The following is a 21,472-nucleotide window of genomic DNA, read 5'->3' as shown; positions in this document are numbered from 1 at the left end:
GTGTCGACCAATGGCGGCGCTGCTCCGCCCGTGACGTCACCCTCCAGGGGGCGGGGCCTGGGCTGGAACTCCTCACCGTTTCCACCGACTCGGACGGGAAAACAAACCGGACTGCTGCGGTCCCGGTTCCGACCCGGACCCGGTCCCGGTCCGGTCCAGGTCCCGGTCCAGACCCGGGTCCGGTCCTCTGAGGTGGGTTCGAGAGCTGCAGTAAATCCCTCCAGACCCGTCCTGGTGTCGGTTCTGGAGGGATTTACCTGCAGGTTCAGAAGAGTCAGGTGTTTCCCTAGTTCTGTTCTGGTTCTGGTTCTGGTTCTGGTTCTAGTTCTAGTTCTGGTCCTGGTGTTGGTTCTGGTGCTGGTCCTGCAGGAAACACGTGTTTACAGAAACCTGGACACGTTGAAACAACAAGGCATTTAAACCGTGAGGTGGTGCCTGCGCATGCGCGGTTGTGTGAGAAACCGTGGAGGTGGTGCGCATGCGCGCGGGGGGTGATATTATAATGATAATTTAGAATATATTTATTTACATAAGAATTAATACTGGAAGTACAGCAATAGCAAAATATTTACATTAATGTTAAAATACAATATTTTATCTTTTCATTAAAGTTATTCCACATTGGGATATGATTTAGTAAAAGTCAAGCGCTGACGATGATAATATAAAAAAGGGTTAGGATTACATAAATCTACGACTTCCTCCTAATTCTTTTCAACATGTTTTGGTTGCCTTTATTTATAAATATTTGATTTTACTTGTCTATATATATATATATATATATATATATATATATACAGGTGTATATATATATATATATATATATATATATATATACATATATATATATATATATATATATATATATATATATATATATATATACAGGTATATATATATATATATATATATACAGGTATATATATATATATATATATATACAGGTATATATATGTGTGTGTTGAACCACATTTCTCCCTTTGATTTGAACATTTATTGTTTGGCTTCATTGACTGTTCATCTGTTAAAAAAAAAACATTTTATATCATTAATCTTATTATATTATTGGCAAAATGGTTTATTCATAAATCCCGTTATATTAATCAAAAGCCTCTTTTTTGTATTTTTGAAAATGAGGTCAAACATTATATTAGAACCGTTAACTCTCCACCAATCAAAGGCTGTCAAGGCCTGAAGTTTGTGTCTCTTTTTAATGTATTTCTATAATTAAAGGAGCTGTATGTAAGAGCAATAATAAAACGAATCATAAAACGACCCCGATATGTCAACAGACATTTAAAAATCATGTTCATTTCAAATACTTATGTCACTGACAACAGCACTCAAGCCAGGATATTCCAGTTTAAAAAGAGGAGTTGCAGCCCTCAACTGATGTTTATGTTGAAGCTCCACCCTCCACCTATCTCCCAATCACCAAGTCAGTATTGTTTCTGAAGCTCCACCCTCCACCTATCTCCCAATCACCAAGTCAGTATTGTTTCTGAAGCTCCACCCTCCACCTATCTCCCAATCACCAAGTCAGTATTGTTTCTGAAGCTCCACCCTCCACCTATCTCCCAATCACCAAGTCAGTATTGTTTCTGAAGCTCCACCCTCCACCTATCTCCCAATCACCAAGTCAGTATTGTTTCTGAAGCTCCACCCTCCACCTATCTCCCAATCACCAAGTCAGTATTGTTTCTGAAGCTCCACCCTCCACCTATCTCCCAATCACCAAGTCAGTATTGTTTCTGAAGCTCCACCCTCCACCTATCTCCCAATCACCAAGTCAGTATTGTTTCTGAAGCTCCACCCTCCACCTATCTCCCAATCACCAAGTCAGTATTGTTTCTGAAGCTCTACCCTCCACCTATCTCCCAATCACCAAGTCAGTATTGTTTCTGAAGCTCCACCCTCCACCTATCTCCCAATCACCAAGTCAGTATTGTTTCTGCATCCGGGTTGCCAGCTCGGCTCTAATTATGGCAGCCATGGCAGCCTACGTTCCTGCTGCATTCTGCAGCCTACCTGGCAACCTCTGGTCGGGGGGAGGAGGGGGAGGGTACACGCCGCTCAACAATATTTTGAAAGTGACTGCAGTACCAGTTTTGGCCATTTCTTACAGACGGCTCCTTTAATTGTGTCCTAATTTTCCTCCTCTGAGTGAGTGTCGCCCCCTGGTGGTGGATGGGGCCGTTTGCATTTTGTCTTTCAATAAAAAAAATAATCCCGGTGCTGATTGGTGGTGCAGTTAAAGGGGCCGCGCGTTGGCCACGCCCACACGAACGCGTTTCCTGCGCGGGAAATTATTCACGTGAATGAACGCTTCTTCGATTTAACACACGCTCACCTCAGTTCAGGTAGCTACTGTAGCTTAGCCGGAGCTAAGCTACAGTAGCTACCTGAACTGCCTATCTCGGCGACAGGAAGGGTTGTGTTCAATGCCGTAACGTATTAAGCAACGTTTCAAAACAGATCTTTCATTCCTCATCCCTCCATCTATTTTGTTTCTATGAAGTGTTAATGTGGTTTATAATTTGTTTTAATATGGCGTTGTAAGAGCACAAGCTGTTAGAAATAAGGGCAGTAGAATACAGCAGGTAAGTATTTAATTTAGGAGTACGCTTGAGTAAACAGTAATGTTTTTAATATAAAATATACACTCAGTGAAGAGAGATTGTGGGGAAAATGCATATAGAAATGTCATCAAACCGTCTTTTAAATTGAAGTACTGCTCTGAGCGTCACATATAGACGGGATTACATTGGAGATGTCATACAATTTGGTGTATTCTATTTGTGTCTGAAAATTTCTCGCTAGAAATGTCATCAAACCATCTTTTAAATTGAAGTATATGCATTTAAAAAAAAAAAGAGGAATGAGGAAACCGCTCGCGGTGATCACCTGCTCCGAGCGTCACATGTAGCCGCAGACGGGATTACATTACAGCCAAAGGAGCCTACTTGCGTCTGAAAGAGACGCAGAAGGGAACCTTGTTGGGAACCTTGTGCATCAGTAGATGTCGCCAAAGGCTCTTAACCGTTCGTCGGATTCCGACGCCTCCGGAGTGAGACTGTGTTGTAAATACAGACGGGTGTAGACGTGTTAAAGAGGTAAAGTGTGGAGGGGGAGGACGGCAGTTGTCCAGTTCTTCTTCTACAGTTACAGAGTTAAAGGGGGGGGGGTGACGTGGAGGGGGCGTGGCCGTCACCCGACACTCTCCCTCCCAGACACGCCCCCGGTGGCTGTGAATGGAACCGTCTGGGGGGCGGGGCCGGGGGCGTGTCTGGGCCCTGGCAGGGGGCGTGCCTGGAGGCGGGGCCTAAGTCTCTGGGGGGTCAGAGCTGCAGAGGAGACTCAGTCTGGGACCAAGGCTCTAAATTTGCTCCTGGGACCAGGTCTGGGTCCTTTGAGGGTCTGTTGGGGTTCTGAGAGACCGGTTCTGGTTCGGTCCGGTTCTTTTGAGACCGGTTCTTTTGAGATCAGGTCTGTGAACCAGCGGGTCCAGCCCAGAAGCCCGTCCGGATCTTTCCTCTGCTGGTTTTGTGAGCAACAGTGGGAGACATGTCTCAGGCCGGTAGGTCCTCGGGTCCTGGGGGTTCTGGGTCCTGTCGGGTCTTCGGGTCCCCTTCATTTGTGTGTTTTTTTTAACGTTTTTTTATTCCTAAATAAGGGAACTTCATTTTTGTTTATGAAGAAGTTTGGTGAAAGTGAGGGATTCATCTTTGTAAATGTTGTAAATGTCACTTTACTAAACCCAGGAGGATTTACAGGATCTTTCAGTTGAACTTCATTCCCAACAGGGAAATGTGTTTGCTATTTTTCTTTAAAAGTAAAGATAAAATATTTGAAACAATTTATTCCATTGTCTTTTCTAGTTTTACCAAAAAAATCGAAACAGAAATCGAAAATCGAGTTTTTTCAGAGAAAAAAATGGGGATTTTATTTTTGTCCAAAATCGACCAGCCCTAGTACCGGGTCCTCTGGTCCTGTTGGGTCCTGGGTGGTACCGGGTCTTGGGGGGTGTCGGGTCCCCGGAGGTCCAGTTGGTCTCAGATTCTCGGAGCAGCTGAGTCTGTTTGAGTCGGGACCTCGGTGTCTAAACGGGTCTGGAGAGGCGTCAGCCCCCCGACCCGGTCCACTAACCCCCTCTCTCTCTCCACAGATCTCCCCCACAGGAAAATGACGGAGTTTGAGGAGAAACTCCGTCAGCAGAGAGAAGAATCCATGACCCGCGAGCTGGAGGTTCTGCTGAGCTCCGGCAACAAGGAGGAGGCCCAGGTAGGACCAGAACCGGAGAACTGGAGGAACTGGAACCCTGCCGGGCTGGCGGGACCACCGACCTGCCGGCCCGGCAGGTTCTGGAGCCCGGGGATCAAACTCTCCTTTATCTGCTGCTACCGAGCAAATATTTGAGTTTCCTCTGAAACTCTGAAGCTGCTGGAGGTTCAGGGTGGACGACCGGCCGGTCCTGCAGGACAGACTCCTCTGGTCCCGGACCGGATGGCTCGGTCCTGCAGGACTGGGTCAGACCACTCCGGCGCCACTGACTCCAGCAGGGTCCACTTCTGGCCGGAGCAGGTTCTGCTGAGCCCAAACGTCTTTGCCGTCGGCGTCAAGGTCGTCTGGTGCTGCAGTAATTCTCTCTGGGGTCGGGTATCGGGTATCGGACCGGCGGCTCCAGAACCTCGTGGTGTTTGTTGACATGTCCCCCCCCCTGGAGGACGCGTTGCTTAGCAACCAACATGCAAACAACACGGTGGAGTTTTCCTGCTCGAGGATGTAAAACAAGTACCGGAAACTTTAAACAAGTACTGGGAACTTTAAACAAGTACCGGAAACTTTAAACAAGTACTGGGAACTTTAAACAAGTACCGGAAACTTTAAACAAGTACTGGGAACTTTAAACGGTCCCAGTCCCTGCAGAATCAGAATCATCTTTATTGGTCAAGTTTGCACATTTGCCCAACAAGGAATTTAACTTAAAAGTAGCAAACAGTAAATAACCAAATGTGGCTCTTATTAACATATATACAATTAAAGAACTTAAAGGTGCAGCAGAATGAGGTAGACATTATTATTATTGGAAGGTGCGTTGTTACAGCATATGATAGTTTTATTATAATTAGTGCCACGGCTGCGCCAAGTGGCACGCCTCCTCCATAGCTCTGCAATAGCAATGGAGGAGGCGTGCCTCTTGGCGCAGCCAGAGGCACTATTGCTATTGTGTGCGTTTCATCTTATTATTATTTTTTCGGACAAACTTCGGCGCGTAACTAGTCCCGCAGCTTTGAGAAAACGCGAAAAGTAAAAACTTAGAAACGTGCGCCTTACGCAGGAATCGTGTGCTATGACTTTTATTAGCGATTGGTGTGCACGTTTTTGCGCAACGTGCAAAAACGTGCGCTTTTAGCGCCATCCGGAACGCATTGGGAGAACTTTGGGGCCTCACCACTCGCACACCGTTACTCGAAAAATTCTGAACCAATTTAGAAAGTTGTAGGGCCTGAATTTAACTACAGTCCTGTGGATTTTCAGAGTGATGGCACAAATAGTTTTTGCACGAAGTGCAAAAACATTTCCAAATTTCCAAACTAATGGGGAACTATTTCCCCATGTATTTGTATGGTCCCATTAAAAGGGGATGGTAAAATGTCGAGAAAAAAAAGACAAAATTCACCTTTTTTCTGAGTCATCTAACTTTCTCATACCTGCACGTAGAAATGTCATTCAAAATTCAAAACGGAGGAAAACTTCTCTTCTCTCTCCAAACCTGAAACAGTTTTTTCCTAAAATGTACACTTTTCAAGATATGAGCCCTCAAGCGAGGACTGGAAATCACTTTTTTGTCAAATCTAGAGTGTAGCTCTAATTTTTTAGAGTGGGAGAGACGGTCAAAAAATGACCTTAATTTTTATTTGTAACTCGAGCTCACGGCCAAACCGTGAAAGCTAGAAAGATAATTTTTGGTCAAAATGTAGACATAGATGTTGGGATTCATAAAATGTGACTTTGACAAGCGGGGTATGCACAAAATTTAAACGGGGAGGGCTAAAGCTGCGCCAATTCCTGCCTCAGTCCCCATTGACTGCAATGTAATTAAAATTTTTCTTCAAAAAAATCTCACTTTGTTTTCGAACTGCCGTTACTAACACATTTTAAAGAATATCTGAATAAAATTAAGATTGTCAGAATCTGCCGGGTTCTGTGTCTCTCACAATGTATTTGTTTTTCTGGTAGGAGCTACGGTTTTCTCACAAATCTGAGTTATTTGAGAACTTGTCACAAGGCAAAAGCTGGGGTTTTCTCACAGCCAGTCCGGAACCTTCCTCATTTCGAGGTTCTTGTTGCCCCTAGCAACCAGAGCTCAGCTGTTGACTGATTAGACTGGCCCAGAACTGGTCACATGACTCAGTCAGTACAGACTTCATATACTTTAACCTGGAAAATGGAGAAATCTGAACCCTGACCTTTTGACCTTATATGATCAACAGTCCTGCTGGGAACAGGTTCATGGGATATATATATGTATATTATTATTATTATTATTATTACTATACATATAAATATTTACATTTGTAGATTATATATACAAATTAGCCCCTTCTTCTTCTGCAGATATGTTATAGTCCAATAACTTTTGAATGGTTTGACATACAGAGTCATGGGTGGTATCATTGGACTCTGTATTGAGTCCTTGACCTTCATTGGTGCAAATTAGCCCCGCCTCTTCTTCTGATTGCCCGATATGTGAGTCCTTCAGCTTTATTGCTTGCAAAATGCAATAATGTACACAAATGTGAAACATTATTGCACAAATGTGAAATTTCTGCGAGGAAATTGTCTAGTTACTGTTATTATTAGGGCCCGAGCACTTTATCTTTTCGACGAAATAAGGACCTTTTTTCCCCCTAAATGTGCCCCAAAAGTCACCAAATTTATCACCAAGCCAGGCCTGGTGAAAAATGTGATATTTAATGGTTTGCATTAATGGGCGTGGCCTAACGGCTCAACAGCGCCCCCTAGAAAACTTTGTGCCTCAAGCCCCACAATACGGTTAGACGTACATGCACGAAAATCGGTACACACCTGTATCATGTCGCAACTTAAATAAAAGTCTCTTGGCGCCATGGCCCAAACCCAACAGGAAGTCAGCCATTTTGAATGAATCGTGTAATTTTGGCACAATTTATGCCATTCTTTCGGCCGTTTCTTCGCCCGAACCGTAACGTGCACCCAGATGTGTTATACATCAAAATGTGCGTCTCCATCCTGCGACGACGCGCATTACTTTTCTCTTTCAAAAGTGTTACCGTGGCGATGCTAGACGCCAAAAAGCGCGCCCACCCTTCATCTGATTGGTCCATATTTGATAGTTCCTACTTTCTGCCATAACTTTTGAATGGTTTGGTATAGAAAGTCATGGTGGTGTCATTGGACTCGGTATTGAGTCCTTGACCTTTATTGGTGAAAATTGCACGCGCGAGGGCCCGTTCATCGCTGCTTGCAGATTTAATTATTATTGTTATTATTGCACGGAGCCAGCCCAGCTGACGGTGGTTCTGTTCTGTTCCAGGTCCTGGTCTCGGTCCATGTCCCTGATCTGTGGTTCTGTTTTGTTTCCAGGTCTCCAGGAAGGACTTCGACGGCTTCAAGAAACTGTTCAACCGGTTCCTGCAGGTCTCAGGTCCCTCGGTGGACTGGAACAAGATCCACCCCCCCCCGGAGGACTCTGTGAGTACCGGTACCTATTCAATTCTATTCAATTCAATACAATTCAATTTTATTTGTATAGCAGATAATACAACAGATGTCTCTAGACGCTTTCCAGAGATCCAGAACATAAACATAAACATAAACCCCCGAGCAATTATTATATAAACAATGGAGGTAAAAACTCCCCTAATGGGAGAAAAACCTTAAGCCAAACAGTGGCAAGAAAAACTCCCCTTTAGGAGGAAGAAACCTGGACCAGGTCCAGGCTCATAAGGGGGGACCCTCCTGCCGAGGGCCAGACTGCGGTCTCGCCGGTCCCAGGTTCCAGGTTCCAGGTTCCAGGTCTGGACACAATGTTTTAGGATGCTTTCAGACCTGTGGCCCGTTTGTTTTGTTCCGATTCAGGGGCTAAATCGATACAGTTGCTTCGTTTTTCGTTTGTGGCGTTTGTGTTCACAACCGTCTGTAGCGGTTCAAAGCTGTTAACTAATGCCATGAACCAACTGCTCTCTGATTGGTCAAATGAAAGAGTTTCCTCTTCCGCATCCGGGAAAAACAACACGCCCCTTTCAGCGCAGACCGCCGCCGCCGGCTTTAGGCTGATTTATGGTTCCGCGTTACACCAAGGCTTTACCCATTCATGTATGTGCGCTCGGCGCAAAACCCAGCGGCGGGCGAGAGGCCGCCTGCCGCTGGGTTTTGCGCTGCGCAAACTTTTCCCGAATTGAGCATTGTTTAATTTCACCGTGCTGCGCTGGGACGACATCTCGGCTCGTCCAATAGGAGAGAAGGTGGTGGAGGCTGCACCGACTCCTCTCCTCGCGCCGCGGTCGCACATACACATGAATGGAGTTGTGTGGATTCTGTTCTCACTCCAAACGAACCACTCAAGGTCTGGAATGGAATCGGGCCGAGAACTGAACCCTAACCTCTCCTAGGATCTCGGCTCGCTTGTTTTGTGCCGTTTCAGAGTGTGATTGCTGTGTTCACATGTACCAAACGATCCGATCTTTAGGGGGAAACGCTCCCTGTTCCGGAACAACTGCTCCAAACGGGACAGAGGTGAAAACACCCTTAGTGATCGGCTGTTGAGGAGACAAACCCGGGAACTGAAACTTTCAGGGCTTTAGCTCCGCCCCCGGAACCGTAAGTGTCTGGTCCTGTACCTGGACCTGGTCCTGGTCCTGCTGATCCTGGTCTTGTTCTTCGTTCCGTTGTGTTGGGTACTGTTGCTCGCTACGACTCGGTTCCTGGACCAGGTCCTGCTGGTCCAGTTCCTGTAGGAGGAGGACCGGTTCCTGGTTCCTGTTTCCTGGTTCCTGGACCAGGTCCAGTCGTCTCAAGGTCGTTTCTGCTCCTTGAACTTTGAGGATAAAGAGGATCAGACTTCAGAGTAGCCGGTGAAACCGGACCCGGGACCGGGACCCGTGCCAGCCCAGAACTGAACACACACCGGACTCCCAGAATACCCAGAATACCCGGCGGCTGAAGGTCAGCGCTAAAAATAGCCTGAAAACAGCCTGAAGATGTTGTGACCGCCGCAGCATTCGGAGGCCGGGCCGCTATCTGGGTCACGCTGGTGCCAGACCTGACGGTCTGGACCCCCCCCCCCCCCCCTCCCCCTCTAGACCCCCCCAGATGGTTCAGGTCTGGATCAGTGGGGGGATCTCGGGTCTGGATCTGGACCCTAGTGGTCTGTACTGGGAGGAAAATTAGCTTTTTATGTGAAAAACAACTAAATTAAAGCAAAAAATAAACTTTTCAAAGCTTGATAAAGTTTTATTATTCAAAGACTGTAGAAGAAGAACTGGACACGCCCCCTGTGATGTCATCAGAGGGGTTGTGAGCCGAGCCTCCTAGTGGGAGGAGCCATGGTGAAGGTGGGCGGGGTCAAGCAGCTCGGACACGCCCCCTGATGCTGGACACGCCCCCTGTTGTGAGACACGCCCCCTGCTGGCGGACACGCCCCCTGCTGGCGGACACGCGCCCTCCTTTAGCCCCACTTCTACCAAAAGATTTAAAAGTTTTCATCTTTATTTATTTTAGTTGTTACAAACACTAAATATAACAACTTTGAAATAAGTGAAATTGTCAGGTAGTAAGGTAAAGTAAGTTTATTGATACCTGAAGGTAGATTTGTTTGCAGGTAAAAAGTAGAAACTTACAACACCAAACAGTAGAAATAGAAATAGAAATAGAAAGCCTTTATTGTCATTATATTTCTACAATGGAATTAGGCAGCAGCTCCGTCAAAGTGCAAAACAAATGTAATATAAACAAGTAAACTGTACACCAGAAATATGAACAAAAGAAAAAAAAGTAAACATAAATATATATATATACACTATAAGGAAAGAGTGAATGGGAGAATAAAATAAAATTGTACATGGATGGGTGGAGGAATATTGCACTTGGATGGGTGGAAGAATATTGCACTGAAAGGATGGAAGAGTATTGCACATACATTATGGACAGGAAATAGGAAATATTAAATATTAAATATGAAATATTGCACAGTTTGAGGTAGCTTAAGAGTTCAAAAGGTTCACAGCTTTGGGGAAGAAGCTGTCCCTGAGTCTGTTGGTTCGGGATCTTAAGGACCTGAAGCGCCTCCCAGAGGGCAACAGGTCAAAAAGGTGGAAACCGGGGTGGGTGTTGTCCTTTAAAATGTTCCTTGCCCTGTTGAGGCAGCGGGAGCTGTAGATGTCAGACAGGGAGGGCAGAGAGGGCAGAGGGCAGCCGATGATCTTCCGTGCTGTGTTTGCCACCCTCTGCAGCCTCTTCCTGTCTGCTTCCGTGCAGCTGGAGTGCCACACTGTCACGGCGTGGGTCAGCAGGCTCTCAATGGTGGAACGGTAGAAGGCCACCAGCAGCTGCGTGTTCAAGTTCACGTTCCTGAGCACCCTCAGGAAGTGCAGCCGCTGCTGAGCCTTCTTCACCAGTGCAGTGGTGTTGACAGACCAGGAGAGGTCTGCACTGATGTGGACGCCCAGGAACTTGAAGGACTGCACTTGCTCCACACATTCACCGTTGATGAGCAGGGGGACGGGGGCGGCTCGATTCCGCCTGAAATCCAGGATGAGCTCCTTGGTTTTGGTGGTGTTCAGTGCCAGGTTGTTCAGTGCGCACCACTCACCAAGTTTAAGGACCTCATCTCTGTAGGCCGCCTCGTTTCCCCCTGTGATCAGCCCCACCACCGTTGTGTCATCAGCAAACTTGACAATGACGTTCTCTGGGTGGGCGGGGCTGCAGTCCGATGTGTAGAGCAGTAACAGAGACACGAGACAAACAGGAGAATAACAAAACTAAATATTGACGGACAAACAAAACAATAGCTTTATTAATTAATAGCTGAGGGGACAAAACTACATTTATACCTTTTAGTTTTGCACAAAGGCATTTTAAACCTCCGTCCGGAAGGAGAGACTGGAATAAACCGTATAGTGGATGAGATTTATCATCTGAGATGGATCAGCTAATCTCTGTAGCTGCTACGCTAGTCTCTGTAGCTGCCGGTAAAGAGGAGAGAAGTTGAGTTGTGGCTCAAAAACTCTTTTAAACCCCTTTACAAACTCCTTTAAAACTCTTTAAAACTCCTTTAAAACCGTCCACTGGATGGCCGGTGGGGGAGCGTGGGCGTCCTTCCAGGGCCGGCTCTGCTGGTCCTGCCTCCTGGCTTTGGCCTCCGCTCCCCCTCCTGCCCACCCTACACGATGCATACGCACATAGGCGATGGGGCGGGGGGTCCGGGGCGTGGGGGGCATTGTCGTGGCCCGGCACTCCCCGCCTCACGGTTTTAACAGCACTGTAGACACTGCACATTCAATACTTATTAAATACATTTAATGTTATTTCTGGCGGTGCTGGACCCCCCCGGGGAGGGGGGGTGGTGAGAATGCGGTGAGGAAGGGTGCCATGGAGGATTTGGGTCTCCATTGGCAGGACAACAAAATTAATAATTTATTGATATTATTACTATACAAAGATGGTTATTATTATTATTATTATTATTATTATTATTATTATTATTATTATTATTATTATTATCATCATCATTATTATTATTATGGTTAGTATATTATATTATTATTATTATTATTATTATAATTATTATTATTATTGTTATTATAGATAGCGGATAGGTGAATGGATGAATGAATGGGATGCCTGGGTCTGGAGCCCTCCGTTGCCGGGCCTGCACGGGTGTCGCCTTGTTGGGGGGTTCCCTCTCTCCGGGCCCGTCTCCGGTCCCCCCCGCTGCCTCTGCGGCAGAGGCAGCGGGGCGCCCCTCTGGTCTTGGAGGGCCACTTTCGTGGGGGCGGGTGCACCTGCCCGCGTCGGCGGCCGGGGCGGCTCTGTCTCTCCGGGCAGGCTGGCCCCCTGCCGGGTGGGGGTCGTTGGCCTGGAGGGTGAGGGCCTCCTGGCCACGTGTCCGGCCGGACCGGGTGGCCGGGGATTGTCTGGGTCCCGGTCTAACCTTGCCCCCCCCCCCTCTCTAACCCCCCCAGATCCAGGTCTAACCTTGCCCCCCCCCCCCCAGATCCAGCCCTACGAGCGGATCCGGGCCAAGGGCCTCCCCGACGACATCGCCGGCTCCCTGAACAAGCTGGTGGTTCTGAAGCTGAACGGAGGTTTGGGAACCAGCATGGGCTGCACCGGGCCCAAGAGTCTGATCAGCGTCCGCAACGAGAACACCTTCCTGGACCTGACGGTGCAGCAGATCGAGGTAAGGGGGCGGGGCTTGGGGGGGTCACCTGGGGGGGCAGGGCTTAGTTGTACTGGGCTTTTATTTTGAAAAAAATCTGCATCAAAGACTGAAAAACATAGAAAAATCACTGTTTTCCTGCCGTCTGATTGGCCCGGTACGTTGTGTACCGGGAGAAAACCAGCAGGAGGGGGAGGTGCTTGGCAGGGGGTTAAATTGGGCTTTTATTTTGAAAAAAATCTGCATCAAAAACAGAAAAGTCTAGAAAAATTGGCCCGGTACGTTGTGTACCAGGAGAAATCAGCTGATGCTCAGGTTTATCCCCTAGCTGGGTAGCTGGGGGGGGGGGCGGCGGCAACAAGAACACCTTCCTGGACCTGACGGTGCAGCAGATCCAGGTGGGGGGGTATTAGAGCAGGGGGCGGGGCTTAACTCAGGGGCGGGGCTTAACCGTCTGCTCGTGTTGCAGCACCTCAACAAGACGTTCAAGGCCGACGTGCCGCTCGTCCTCATGAACTCCTTCAACACGGACGAAGACACGAAGAAGATCCTGCAGAAGTACACGCACCACCAGATCACCATCCACACCTTCAACCAGAGCAGGTGCGGTGGAGGAGGGGGGGGGGGGGACTCGTGGGGGGGTGAACCGGGCTTTTATTCTGAAAAAAGTAGTAAAAATAAAAAAGTCTGTTTTCCTGCTGCCTGATTGGCCCGGTACGTTGTGTACCAGGGATAAATTTGCAGGTGCTGCACCTCCAACTGGGGGGGGGGGGGTTAAACTGGGCTTTTATTAGGAAAAAAAAATCAACATCAAAGATAAAAAGACAGAAAAGTCTAGAAAAATTGACCCGGTACGTTGTGTACCGGGAGAAACCAGCTGATGCTCGACAGTACGTTGTGTACCGGGGAGAAAGCAGCAAGTACAGCACCTCCAACTCGGCAGGGGGTTAAATTGGCCTTTTATTTTGAATAAATTCTGCATCAAAGATAGAAAAGTCTAGAAAAATTGGCCTGGTATGTTGTGTACCGGGAGAAACCAGCTGATGCTCGACAGTACGTTGTGTACCGGGGAGAAAGCAGCAAGTACAGCACCTCCAACTCGGCAGGGGGGCCTGATCCAGCTCCCCGGTACGTTATGTACCGGGAAGAGCCTGATCCAGCTCCCCGGTACGTTATGTACCGGGACGACCCTGACCCAGCCCCGCCCCCCCTCAGGTACCCGAGGATCAACAAGGAGTCCCTCCTCCCCGTGGCGAAGGGCCTGGGCCTGGGCGGCGCCAACGGCGAGGCCTGGTACCCGCCGGGCCACGGCGACATCTACGCTAGCTTCTACAACTCGGGGCTGCTGGACAAGCTGCTAGCCGCCGGGCGCGAGTACGTGTTCGTGTCCAACATCGACAACCTGGGCGCCACCGTGGACCTGTTCGTGCTGCAGCACCTGATGAGCCAGCCGGCCGACCGCCGCTGCGAGTTCATCATGGAGGTCACGGACAAGACCCGGGCCGACGTCAAGGTGAGGGGGGCGGGGCTTCAACCAGGGGGCGGGGCTCTGATGGGCGGGGCTCCAGCTCCAGGCCTGACCTCTGACCTCTCTCCCTCTCCCTCCAGGGTGGGACCCTCATCAACTACCACGAGCACCTGCGGCTGCTGGAAATCGCGCAGGTTCCCAAGTCTCACGTGGACGAGTTCAAGTCGGTGACCAAGTTCAAGATCTTCAACACCAACAACCTGTGGATCTCCCTGCCCGCCATCCGGCGGCTGCAGGAGAATAACTCTATGGACCTGGAGATCATCGTTAACCCCAAGGTACGTTACTGTAGCAACCACCTACCGTTACCGTAGCAACCACCTACCGTTACCTAGCAACGCCATGGACCTGGAGATCATCGTCAACCCCAAGGTAACGCTAGCTAGCTAACGCTATGGACCTGGAGATCATCGTCAACCCCAAGGTACATTACCGTAGCAACCACCTACCGTTACCTAGCAACCGCTATGGACCTGGAGATCATCGTCAACCCCAAGGTAACGCTAGCTAGGTAACGCTATGGACCTGGAGATCATTGTCAACCCCAAGGTAAATGTAATTGTATTTACAGAGAGGGGCAGGTAACATAAGTTTTCTTCTTCCTGCTCCTTTTCGTCATGGTGATAATGTGTACTTCTTGGAATTATGTACAACATTGTAAGAAGATATACCATGAACGGAATAAATGAAATGAAATGAAATGAAAAAAAGGTGCCCCGCCACCGCGGCCGTGTTGCCTAGCAACTAGTGTCGCCACCCGTCCCTTGAAATACGTAATCTTTACGTAATTGGGAATTAATAGTCGCGTTCTGTATTGAACCAATACGGACACATATTACATATATACAGGTGAAGGTCGGAAAATTTGAATATATTGCAAAACTTCATTCGTAGTAAATTCAACTAAAGGTGAAATATTTAGTGGAAAGAGATATTTCAAGCCTTTATTTGTTATAATTTTGGTGATTATGCAACACATCCTGACAGGCCGTGGTTTACGCTCATTATATCACAGCTGAGCGGCGTCTCCGGCCCGACGACAAAGTGATTTAAAGTGATTATAAAACAGTTACCAATAATGTAAATAGGAATCCATCCATCGTTAGCTGCTCCCCGCTAACGTTAGCTCCTCCCCGCTAACGTTAGCTCCTCCCAGCTAACGTTAGCTCCTCCCCGCTAACGTTAGCTCCTCCCAGCTAACGTTAGCTCCTCCCCGCTAACGTTAGCTCCTCCCCGCTAACGTTAGCTCCTCCCAGCTAACGTTAGCTCCTCCCAGCTAACGTTAGCTCCTCCCCGCTAACGTTAGCTCCTCCCCGGAGATCAACGTTTACCGTGAACATGACTCATTAATTGTTAATGAAAATGAAAACTAAACTTTAACACCAGCTACTTTTTAACTTGCTGTAACCGTCATAAAACTGTACCAGTTGGTTGTTGTCATGGAAACATTGTTGCTTCCCTGACGTGGAATGATCTGCTGTGATGAGACTCATTATACCACAGTTAACAACCAATCAGATCATTATACCACAGTTAACAACCAATCTGATCATTATACCACAGTTAACAACCAATCAGATCATTATACCACAGTTAACAACCAATCAGATCATTATACCACAGTTAACAACCAATCAGATCATTATACCACAGTTAACAACCAATCAGATCATTATACCACAGTTAACAACCAATCAGAGTGCAGGATTCGATTTCTCTAACTAAGCCCCTCCCCCTCTAACTAAGCCCCCTCTAACTAAGCCCCTCCCCCTCTAACTAAGCCCCGCCCCTCTACATAAGCCCCTTCCCTCTAAGCCCCTCCCCCTCTACCTAAGCCCCTCCCCTCTAACTAAGCTCCTCCCCCTCTAACTAAGCCCCCTCTAACTAAACCCCGCCCCCTGACAGACGCTGGACGGCGGCCTGAACGTGATCCAGCTGGAGACGGCGGTCGGCGCCGCCATCAAGTGCTTCAACAACGTTCTGGGCGTGAACGTTCCGCGCAGCCGCTTCCTGCCGGTGAAGACGTCGTCGGACCTGCTGCTCGTCATGTCCAACCTGTACAGCCTGGACGCCGGATCGCTCACCATGAGCCGGCTCCGGGAGTTCAAGTCCACGCCGCACGTCAAGCTGGGCAGCTCCTTCACCAAGGTGGGTAACCACGGCAACGACACGGCGCGGCGCTTAACCACGGAGACCGGAGCGGGGCATAACCACGGCGACCGCTGGCGTGGCGCGTAACCACGGCGACCGCTGGCGTGGCGCGTAACCACGGAGACCATATAATATGTATATATACATATATATATATACACACATATATATATATATATATATATACATATACATATACATATATATATACATATACATATATATATATACACACATATATATATATACATATATACATATATACAGTACTACCCGTAGTACCAGTAGTACCAGGTGTACCAGAAGTACCAGTAGTATCACGTGTACCAGTAGTACCAGGAGTACCAGTAGTACCAGGTGTACCAGTGCTACCAGTAGCACCAGGTGTACCAGTAGTACCAGTAGTACCAGGTGTACCAGTAGTACCAGTAGTACCAGGTGTACCAGTAGTACCAGTAGTACCAGGTGTACCAGTAGTACCAGTAGTACCAGGTGTACCAGTAGTACCAGTAGTACCAGTAGTACCAGGTGTACCAATAGTACCAGTAGTACCAGGTGTACTGCCTGCAGTCTGCGTGCATCCTCCTCCACACATCCACCAGACCGTGGGAGTAGACCAGTAGTACCAGTAGGGCCATATATATATATAATGTACGCCCATCATATGTGGTCCTGAACTTGTTGACGTCACGTTTCCTCATATTCTGCACTTCACTGCATCACCAGTGAGTGTCCCCAACGGACCAAACCTCAGAAAAGTGCGTGAACCAGCCTTAATGTGTGAGTGAAGGACCAACTTTCTACGTTCAAGTCATTCTTTGAACATCCGACCGTGAGTGTAGAAAGTGCTGTACGCACATTTTTTGTGCGCTGCACTCTTAGTACATGAGGACCCTGGTCTACGGTTCTGAATCGTCTAGTTCTGGGTCGTCTCCAGATACGAGTCTTCTCCGTTTCCCCGAGTCGTCTCCGGTTCAGAGTCGTCTTCGGTTCCGAGTCGTCTCCGGTTCCGAGTCGTCTCCGGTTCTGAGTCGTCTCCGGCTCCCTAGTCGTCTCTGGTTCCAGGTCTGGTTCGTCTCTGGTTCCGAGTCTCTGCTGGTTCCGAGTCTCTGCTGGTTCCGAGTCTCTGCTGGTTCCGAGTCTCTGCTGGTTCCGAGTCTCTGCTGGTTCCGAGTCTCTGCTGGTCTCTGTCCTGCAGGTCCAGGACTTCCTGAAGAGGTTTGAGAATGTCCCGGACATGTTGGAGCTGGACCACCTGACGGTTTCTGGAGACGTCACGTTCGGGAAGAACGTCTCCCTGAAGGTAAGACTCGTCCCCCTGGGGGTAGAACCATCAGAACCTTCTACAACCATAAAACCATCAGAAACTTCCAGAACCGTACCCCGGACTCTAACCCCGGACTCTAACTCCGGTCTCCCCTCCCCCTCCCACCACCAGGGAACCGTCATCATAATCGCCAACCACGGCGACCGGATCGACATCCCGGCCGGAGCCATGCTGGAGAACAAGATCGTCTCCGGGAACCTGCGGATCCTCGACCACTGAGGCATTCTGGGAAAAGGAGGAATCGTCACGGCAACGCGTCACGGCGGCCCGGGGAGCCCGGAGGCCCGGCCGCCGCCGAGGGCCCGGTCCAGTCGGAGCTCGTCAGGAGGAACCTCGTCATGACGACCGTCTCCGACGAGTCCGTCCAGTGTGATTTAATAAAAGTGAATTGTGGGTCGTCTGAGCGTCTGATTGTAGCGTAAAATAAAGCGTTAATTATTGTGATTGCAGCTGACTGGTCCGGTTTGTAGAGGATCTAACGTTTCGTAGAAGATCTAACGTTACGTAGAGGATCTAAGGTTTCGTAGAGGATCTAACGTTTGGTAGAGGATCTAACGTTACGTAGAGGATCTAAGGTTTCGTAGAGGATCTAAGGTTTCGTAGAAGATCTAACGTTTCGTAGAGGATCTAACGTTACGTAGAGGATCTAACGTTACGTAGAGGATCCAACGTTTCGTAGAGGATCTAACGTTTCGTAGAGGATCTAACGTTTTCGTAGAGGAACTAACGTTTGGTAGAGGATCTAATGTTTCGTAGAGGAACTAATGTTACGTAGAGGAACTAACGTTTGGTAGAGGATCTAATGTTTCGTAGAGGATCTAACATTACATAGAGGATCTAACGTTTCGTAGAGGATCTAACCAGGGTTCTAAACCCGCTCATCGTCTCCTAAACCTGGATGTCTGTAGCGACGGCGGTTCTGACCTGATTGATGCGTCATTAAACCTCACAAGTTTCAGGAAACATCGGTTCTGGTTCTGATGCACAAACAGACCCGACAACAAGAAGCTCCTGGTTCTGTTTTATTCACAGCAGGTTTGAAGGGTCGGACACACACACACACACACACACACACACACACACACACACACACACACACACACACACACACACACACACACACACACACACACACACACACACACACACACACACACACACACACACACACACACACACACACACACACACACACACACACACAGGCACTTCTGCAGCTCTGAGCGCCGGAGACGGAGAGGACGACCGCCGCTAACGGCCACCGCCGATCCGATGACCATCAGGTCGGCGGCGCCGCTAACCACCGGACCGGTTTTAGCCGGTTCAACCGGATCCTTCAGAACCGCAACAATTTGAAGAAAACAAACTTTTTTTTTTTTGCCAAATTCAGGAAAGTTTTTCTGAGCAGATTTTAACCAAATTCGTCGCCTCGGCAACATCCACGTTTCCCCGGGGATTGTGGGAAACGTGGACGTCCGACCTCTGACCCCCCGGTCCGACCCGGTCCGACTCCCGGCAGCTGAGAGCTGCAGGCGGAGAAAAAACAAACAAACAAACAAGATTCTTTCTTTTCTTTTATGCTTTTATGTTTCCGTCTCAGAGGAAACAACACAAGCTCATGCAAGACGGCAGGTGGTGGGCAGCTCGGACCAGGCGTCCAGGCGTCGCCGCAGCGTCCAGGCGTCGCCGTGGCAACTGCGTCCAGGCGTCGCCGCGGCGACGGCGTCCGGGCGACATGTCCGTCAAAAATATTAGTACGAAAATAAAAAACTAAGCCCCGCCCCTTCGCCTGACCGCCGTTCTGGAGGCGGCGACGATCCTGGAGGAGGAACTTTGGTAACGACGGGATGGAGCCGACGCCGGACTCTCCAGAACCTGGTCCAGATCCAGAACCAGATCCAGAACCAAGTCCAGAACCAGAACCAGGTCCAGATGTTAAGAAGAAAGAATAAGAAAGTCCCTTCACGCTCGGCGGCTGCAGGAAAAGTCCTCGGCAGTCCGGAGAATCAGAAAATAAATTAACCGTCCGTCACGTCATGATTGTCCCGGCCGGTTTCCATGGAGACGCTCGGCAGCAGCAGGTCTGAGGAGTTGGTCCCCCCCCGCCGGGGGTCCGTCGGTGGCTCCGGTCGGTCCTCCATCACCTCTTGGTGTCCCAGATCTCGTTCATGTTCAGGTCCAGTCTCTCCAGGCTCCTCAGGACCTGCAGGTTCTCCGTGTAGAAGGCCACGTCCACCACCACCAGCCTGGGGAGGAAACACTCCGGGTCAGAGACACTGATGGTTTCCACGGTTACGACTAGTGTCACGATCACGGCATTTTCAAAACATAGTTATTAATGTTTTTAATATATATTAAATCGTTTTATATATCGTTGCATTTAACGTCAGTAAGTGAGTAAGTAAGTGAAACTAACATGGTTTCCATGTTTGAATTGTGAAATGTTCTATCTGTTCATGTTCATTAAACTGCTGCTATGCATTCATTCATTCATTCATTATATATATATATATATATATATATATATATATATATATATATATATATATATATATATATATATATATATATACACATATATACATATATATATATATATATATATATATACATATATATGTATATATATATATATATATATATATATATATATATATATATATATATATATATTTTATTATCATTTAATACGCGTTTAACGAGTTTATTTTTGTTATTCTGCACTTTTTGTTTTAGTTTACAATTTCATGTTTTTACATTTTGTGGCACCAGTGCTGATAATCTTTGTTGAAATAAATGTCCATGTTGTTCTCCAATGGACAAGAAAAGAAACTTGGAATCATTTAGTTTTAGTCCTGTTTTTTTTTTTTATTCATTGCCAAAATGTATCTGATCGGGAAAAAGTATCGGAAATGTATCGGGAGCCAAAAAAAAGTGATGGGATCGGGAAAAATGGGGATCGGCAGAAACTCAAACTCAAGTGATCGGGACAATCCTAGTTACGGCACATATTTTGATTGGCGGCCGGAACAGCCAATGGTGAGCTGTGAATAAAGAGCTAAAACATAACGCTGGGGGTCCAGGACGACTTCGGGGGTAAAGTTGCTTTCGTCCACGAAAATTAGGACTGATTATTGTCGTCAACGAACCTTCATCACCGGAGGAAAACCAGACGCAATGAAAATGCTGGTCATGTCACGATAGAGCTGGGCGATATACCAAGATTTTAATATATATCGATATATTTTCAAACGCAATATGGTACGAGACAATATCATTTATATCTATTAAAAAAAAAATATATATATATATATATATATTTTTTTTTTTTTATGATGACAAAATGATTTATGATTTTGATACAGCTTATTTTGTGACAAATTGACTTGAATGTTTTATTTGAGATTGTCACAAATGTTTTGTTATTTGCACAACTGTCAACCTCAGTGGAAAAGTCTGCCTCTTACTGTCTACATTGTATTAATTACAGTGTATTTTAATTTAATTGTTATGCAGGAAAGGGATATTTGTTTTATTTTATTCAAGAAGCATTTTTATTCTATATATGCAGGCAGTTTATTTTTATTTCATTTGTTTTCTACATGTTGATATTGTGCAGACCTCTGTTAATAAAGGAACCTGTGTGACATTTGGCACGAGGCTTTGTATTAAAACTGACTGTTTTTTTAAGAAATGAAGCTAACAGAGATGCTAACAGAGATGCTAACAGAGATGCTAACAGAGATGCTAACAGAGATGCTAACAGAGATGCTATGCTATAATGCTTTGGGGGAAACCCCAATTATGGCACAGAAAAAATATCAATATATATGGAGTATCAACATTCAGCTAGAAAATATCCAGATATGACTTTTGGTCCATATCGCCCAGCCCTATGTGACGATAATGATAATTAAATATATAATACAATATCGTAGAGGAATAAAAAACAGACTAAAATGTAGATTACAAAATAAAAACTCTGCTAAAATGTGTCTTCATTTTGACCAAAACAAGACGAAATGTTCTACAAAGATCCTTAATG

At 47.2% G+C, this 21,472-nt stretch overlaps 2 protein-coding genes across 5 annotated transcripts in view; one reads left to right on the top strand and one right to left on the bottom strand.

The window, feature by feature from the left end:
- vps54 (VPS54 subunit of GARP complex) overlaps positions 1 to 21,472 on the bottom strand; it is a 315,827-nt gene that overhangs the window by 251,003 nt on the left and 43,352 nt on the right. For 2 of the 3 annotated variants that reach the window (XM_061724343.1, XM_061724488.1), the window contains one exon: positions 19,562 to 19,673. In XM_061724343.1, coding sequence (XP_061580327.1) covers positions 19,568 to 19,673 — 106 coding nt within the window. In that variant the 3' untranslated portion in view covers positions 19,562 to 19,567. The remainder of the gene's footprint in view (positions 1 to 19,561; positions 19,674 to 21,472) is intronic. The other variant, XM_061724416.1, reaches the window with a different exon arrangement.
- LOC133450246 (UTP--glucose-1-phosphate uridylyltransferase-like) lies at positions 59 to 17,824 on the top strand. 2 transcript variants are annotated; one of them, XM_061728828.1, is made up of 10 exons: positions 59 to 192; positions 4,166 to 4,281; positions 7,627 to 7,734; positions 12,257 to 12,442; positions 12,891 to 13,024; positions 13,637 to 13,934; positions 14,030 to 14,227; positions 15,855 to 16,097; positions 17,299 to 17,403; positions 17,539 to 17,824. In XM_061728828.1, exons 2-10 carry the CDS (start codon positions 4,183 to 4,185, stop codon positions 17,644 to 17,646), a joined length of 1,479 nt encoding a protein of 492 aa, XP_061584812.1. In that variant the 5' UTR covers positions 59 to 192; positions 4,166 to 4,182; the 3' UTR covers positions 17,647 to 17,824. The 2 variants fall into 2 exon arrangements, with proteins under 2 accessions (XP_061584812.1, XP_061584811.1); XM_061728827.1 differs by lacking the exon at positions 59 to 192 and adding an exon at positions 3,356 to 3,577.

The sequence above is a fragment of the Cololabis saira genome, chromosome 1, assembly GCF_033807715.1.
Source record: "Cololabis saira isolate AMF1-May2022 chromosome 1, fColSai1.1, whole genome shotgun sequence".
Classification (NCBI taxonomy): domain Eukaryota; kingdom Metazoa; phylum Chordata; class Actinopteri; order Beloniformes; family Belonidae; genus Cololabis; species Cololabis saira.
The sequence above is the reverse complement of the archived record's forward strand: the minus strand, read 5'-3'. Positions and strand labels throughout refer to the sequence as shown.

Excerpts from the sequence above, each read along its gene's own strand:
- LOC133450246 (XM_061728827.1), top strand. Across the intron at positions 12,443-12,890 it reads TGACGGTGCAGCAGATCGAG|CACCTCAACAAGACGTTCAA; the intron begins GTAAGGGGGCGG and ends CTCGTGTTGCAG. Across the intron at positions 17,404-17,538 it reads GGAAGAACGTCTCCCTGAAG|GGAACCGTCATCATAATCGC; the intron begins GTAAGACTCGTC and ends TCCCACCACCAG.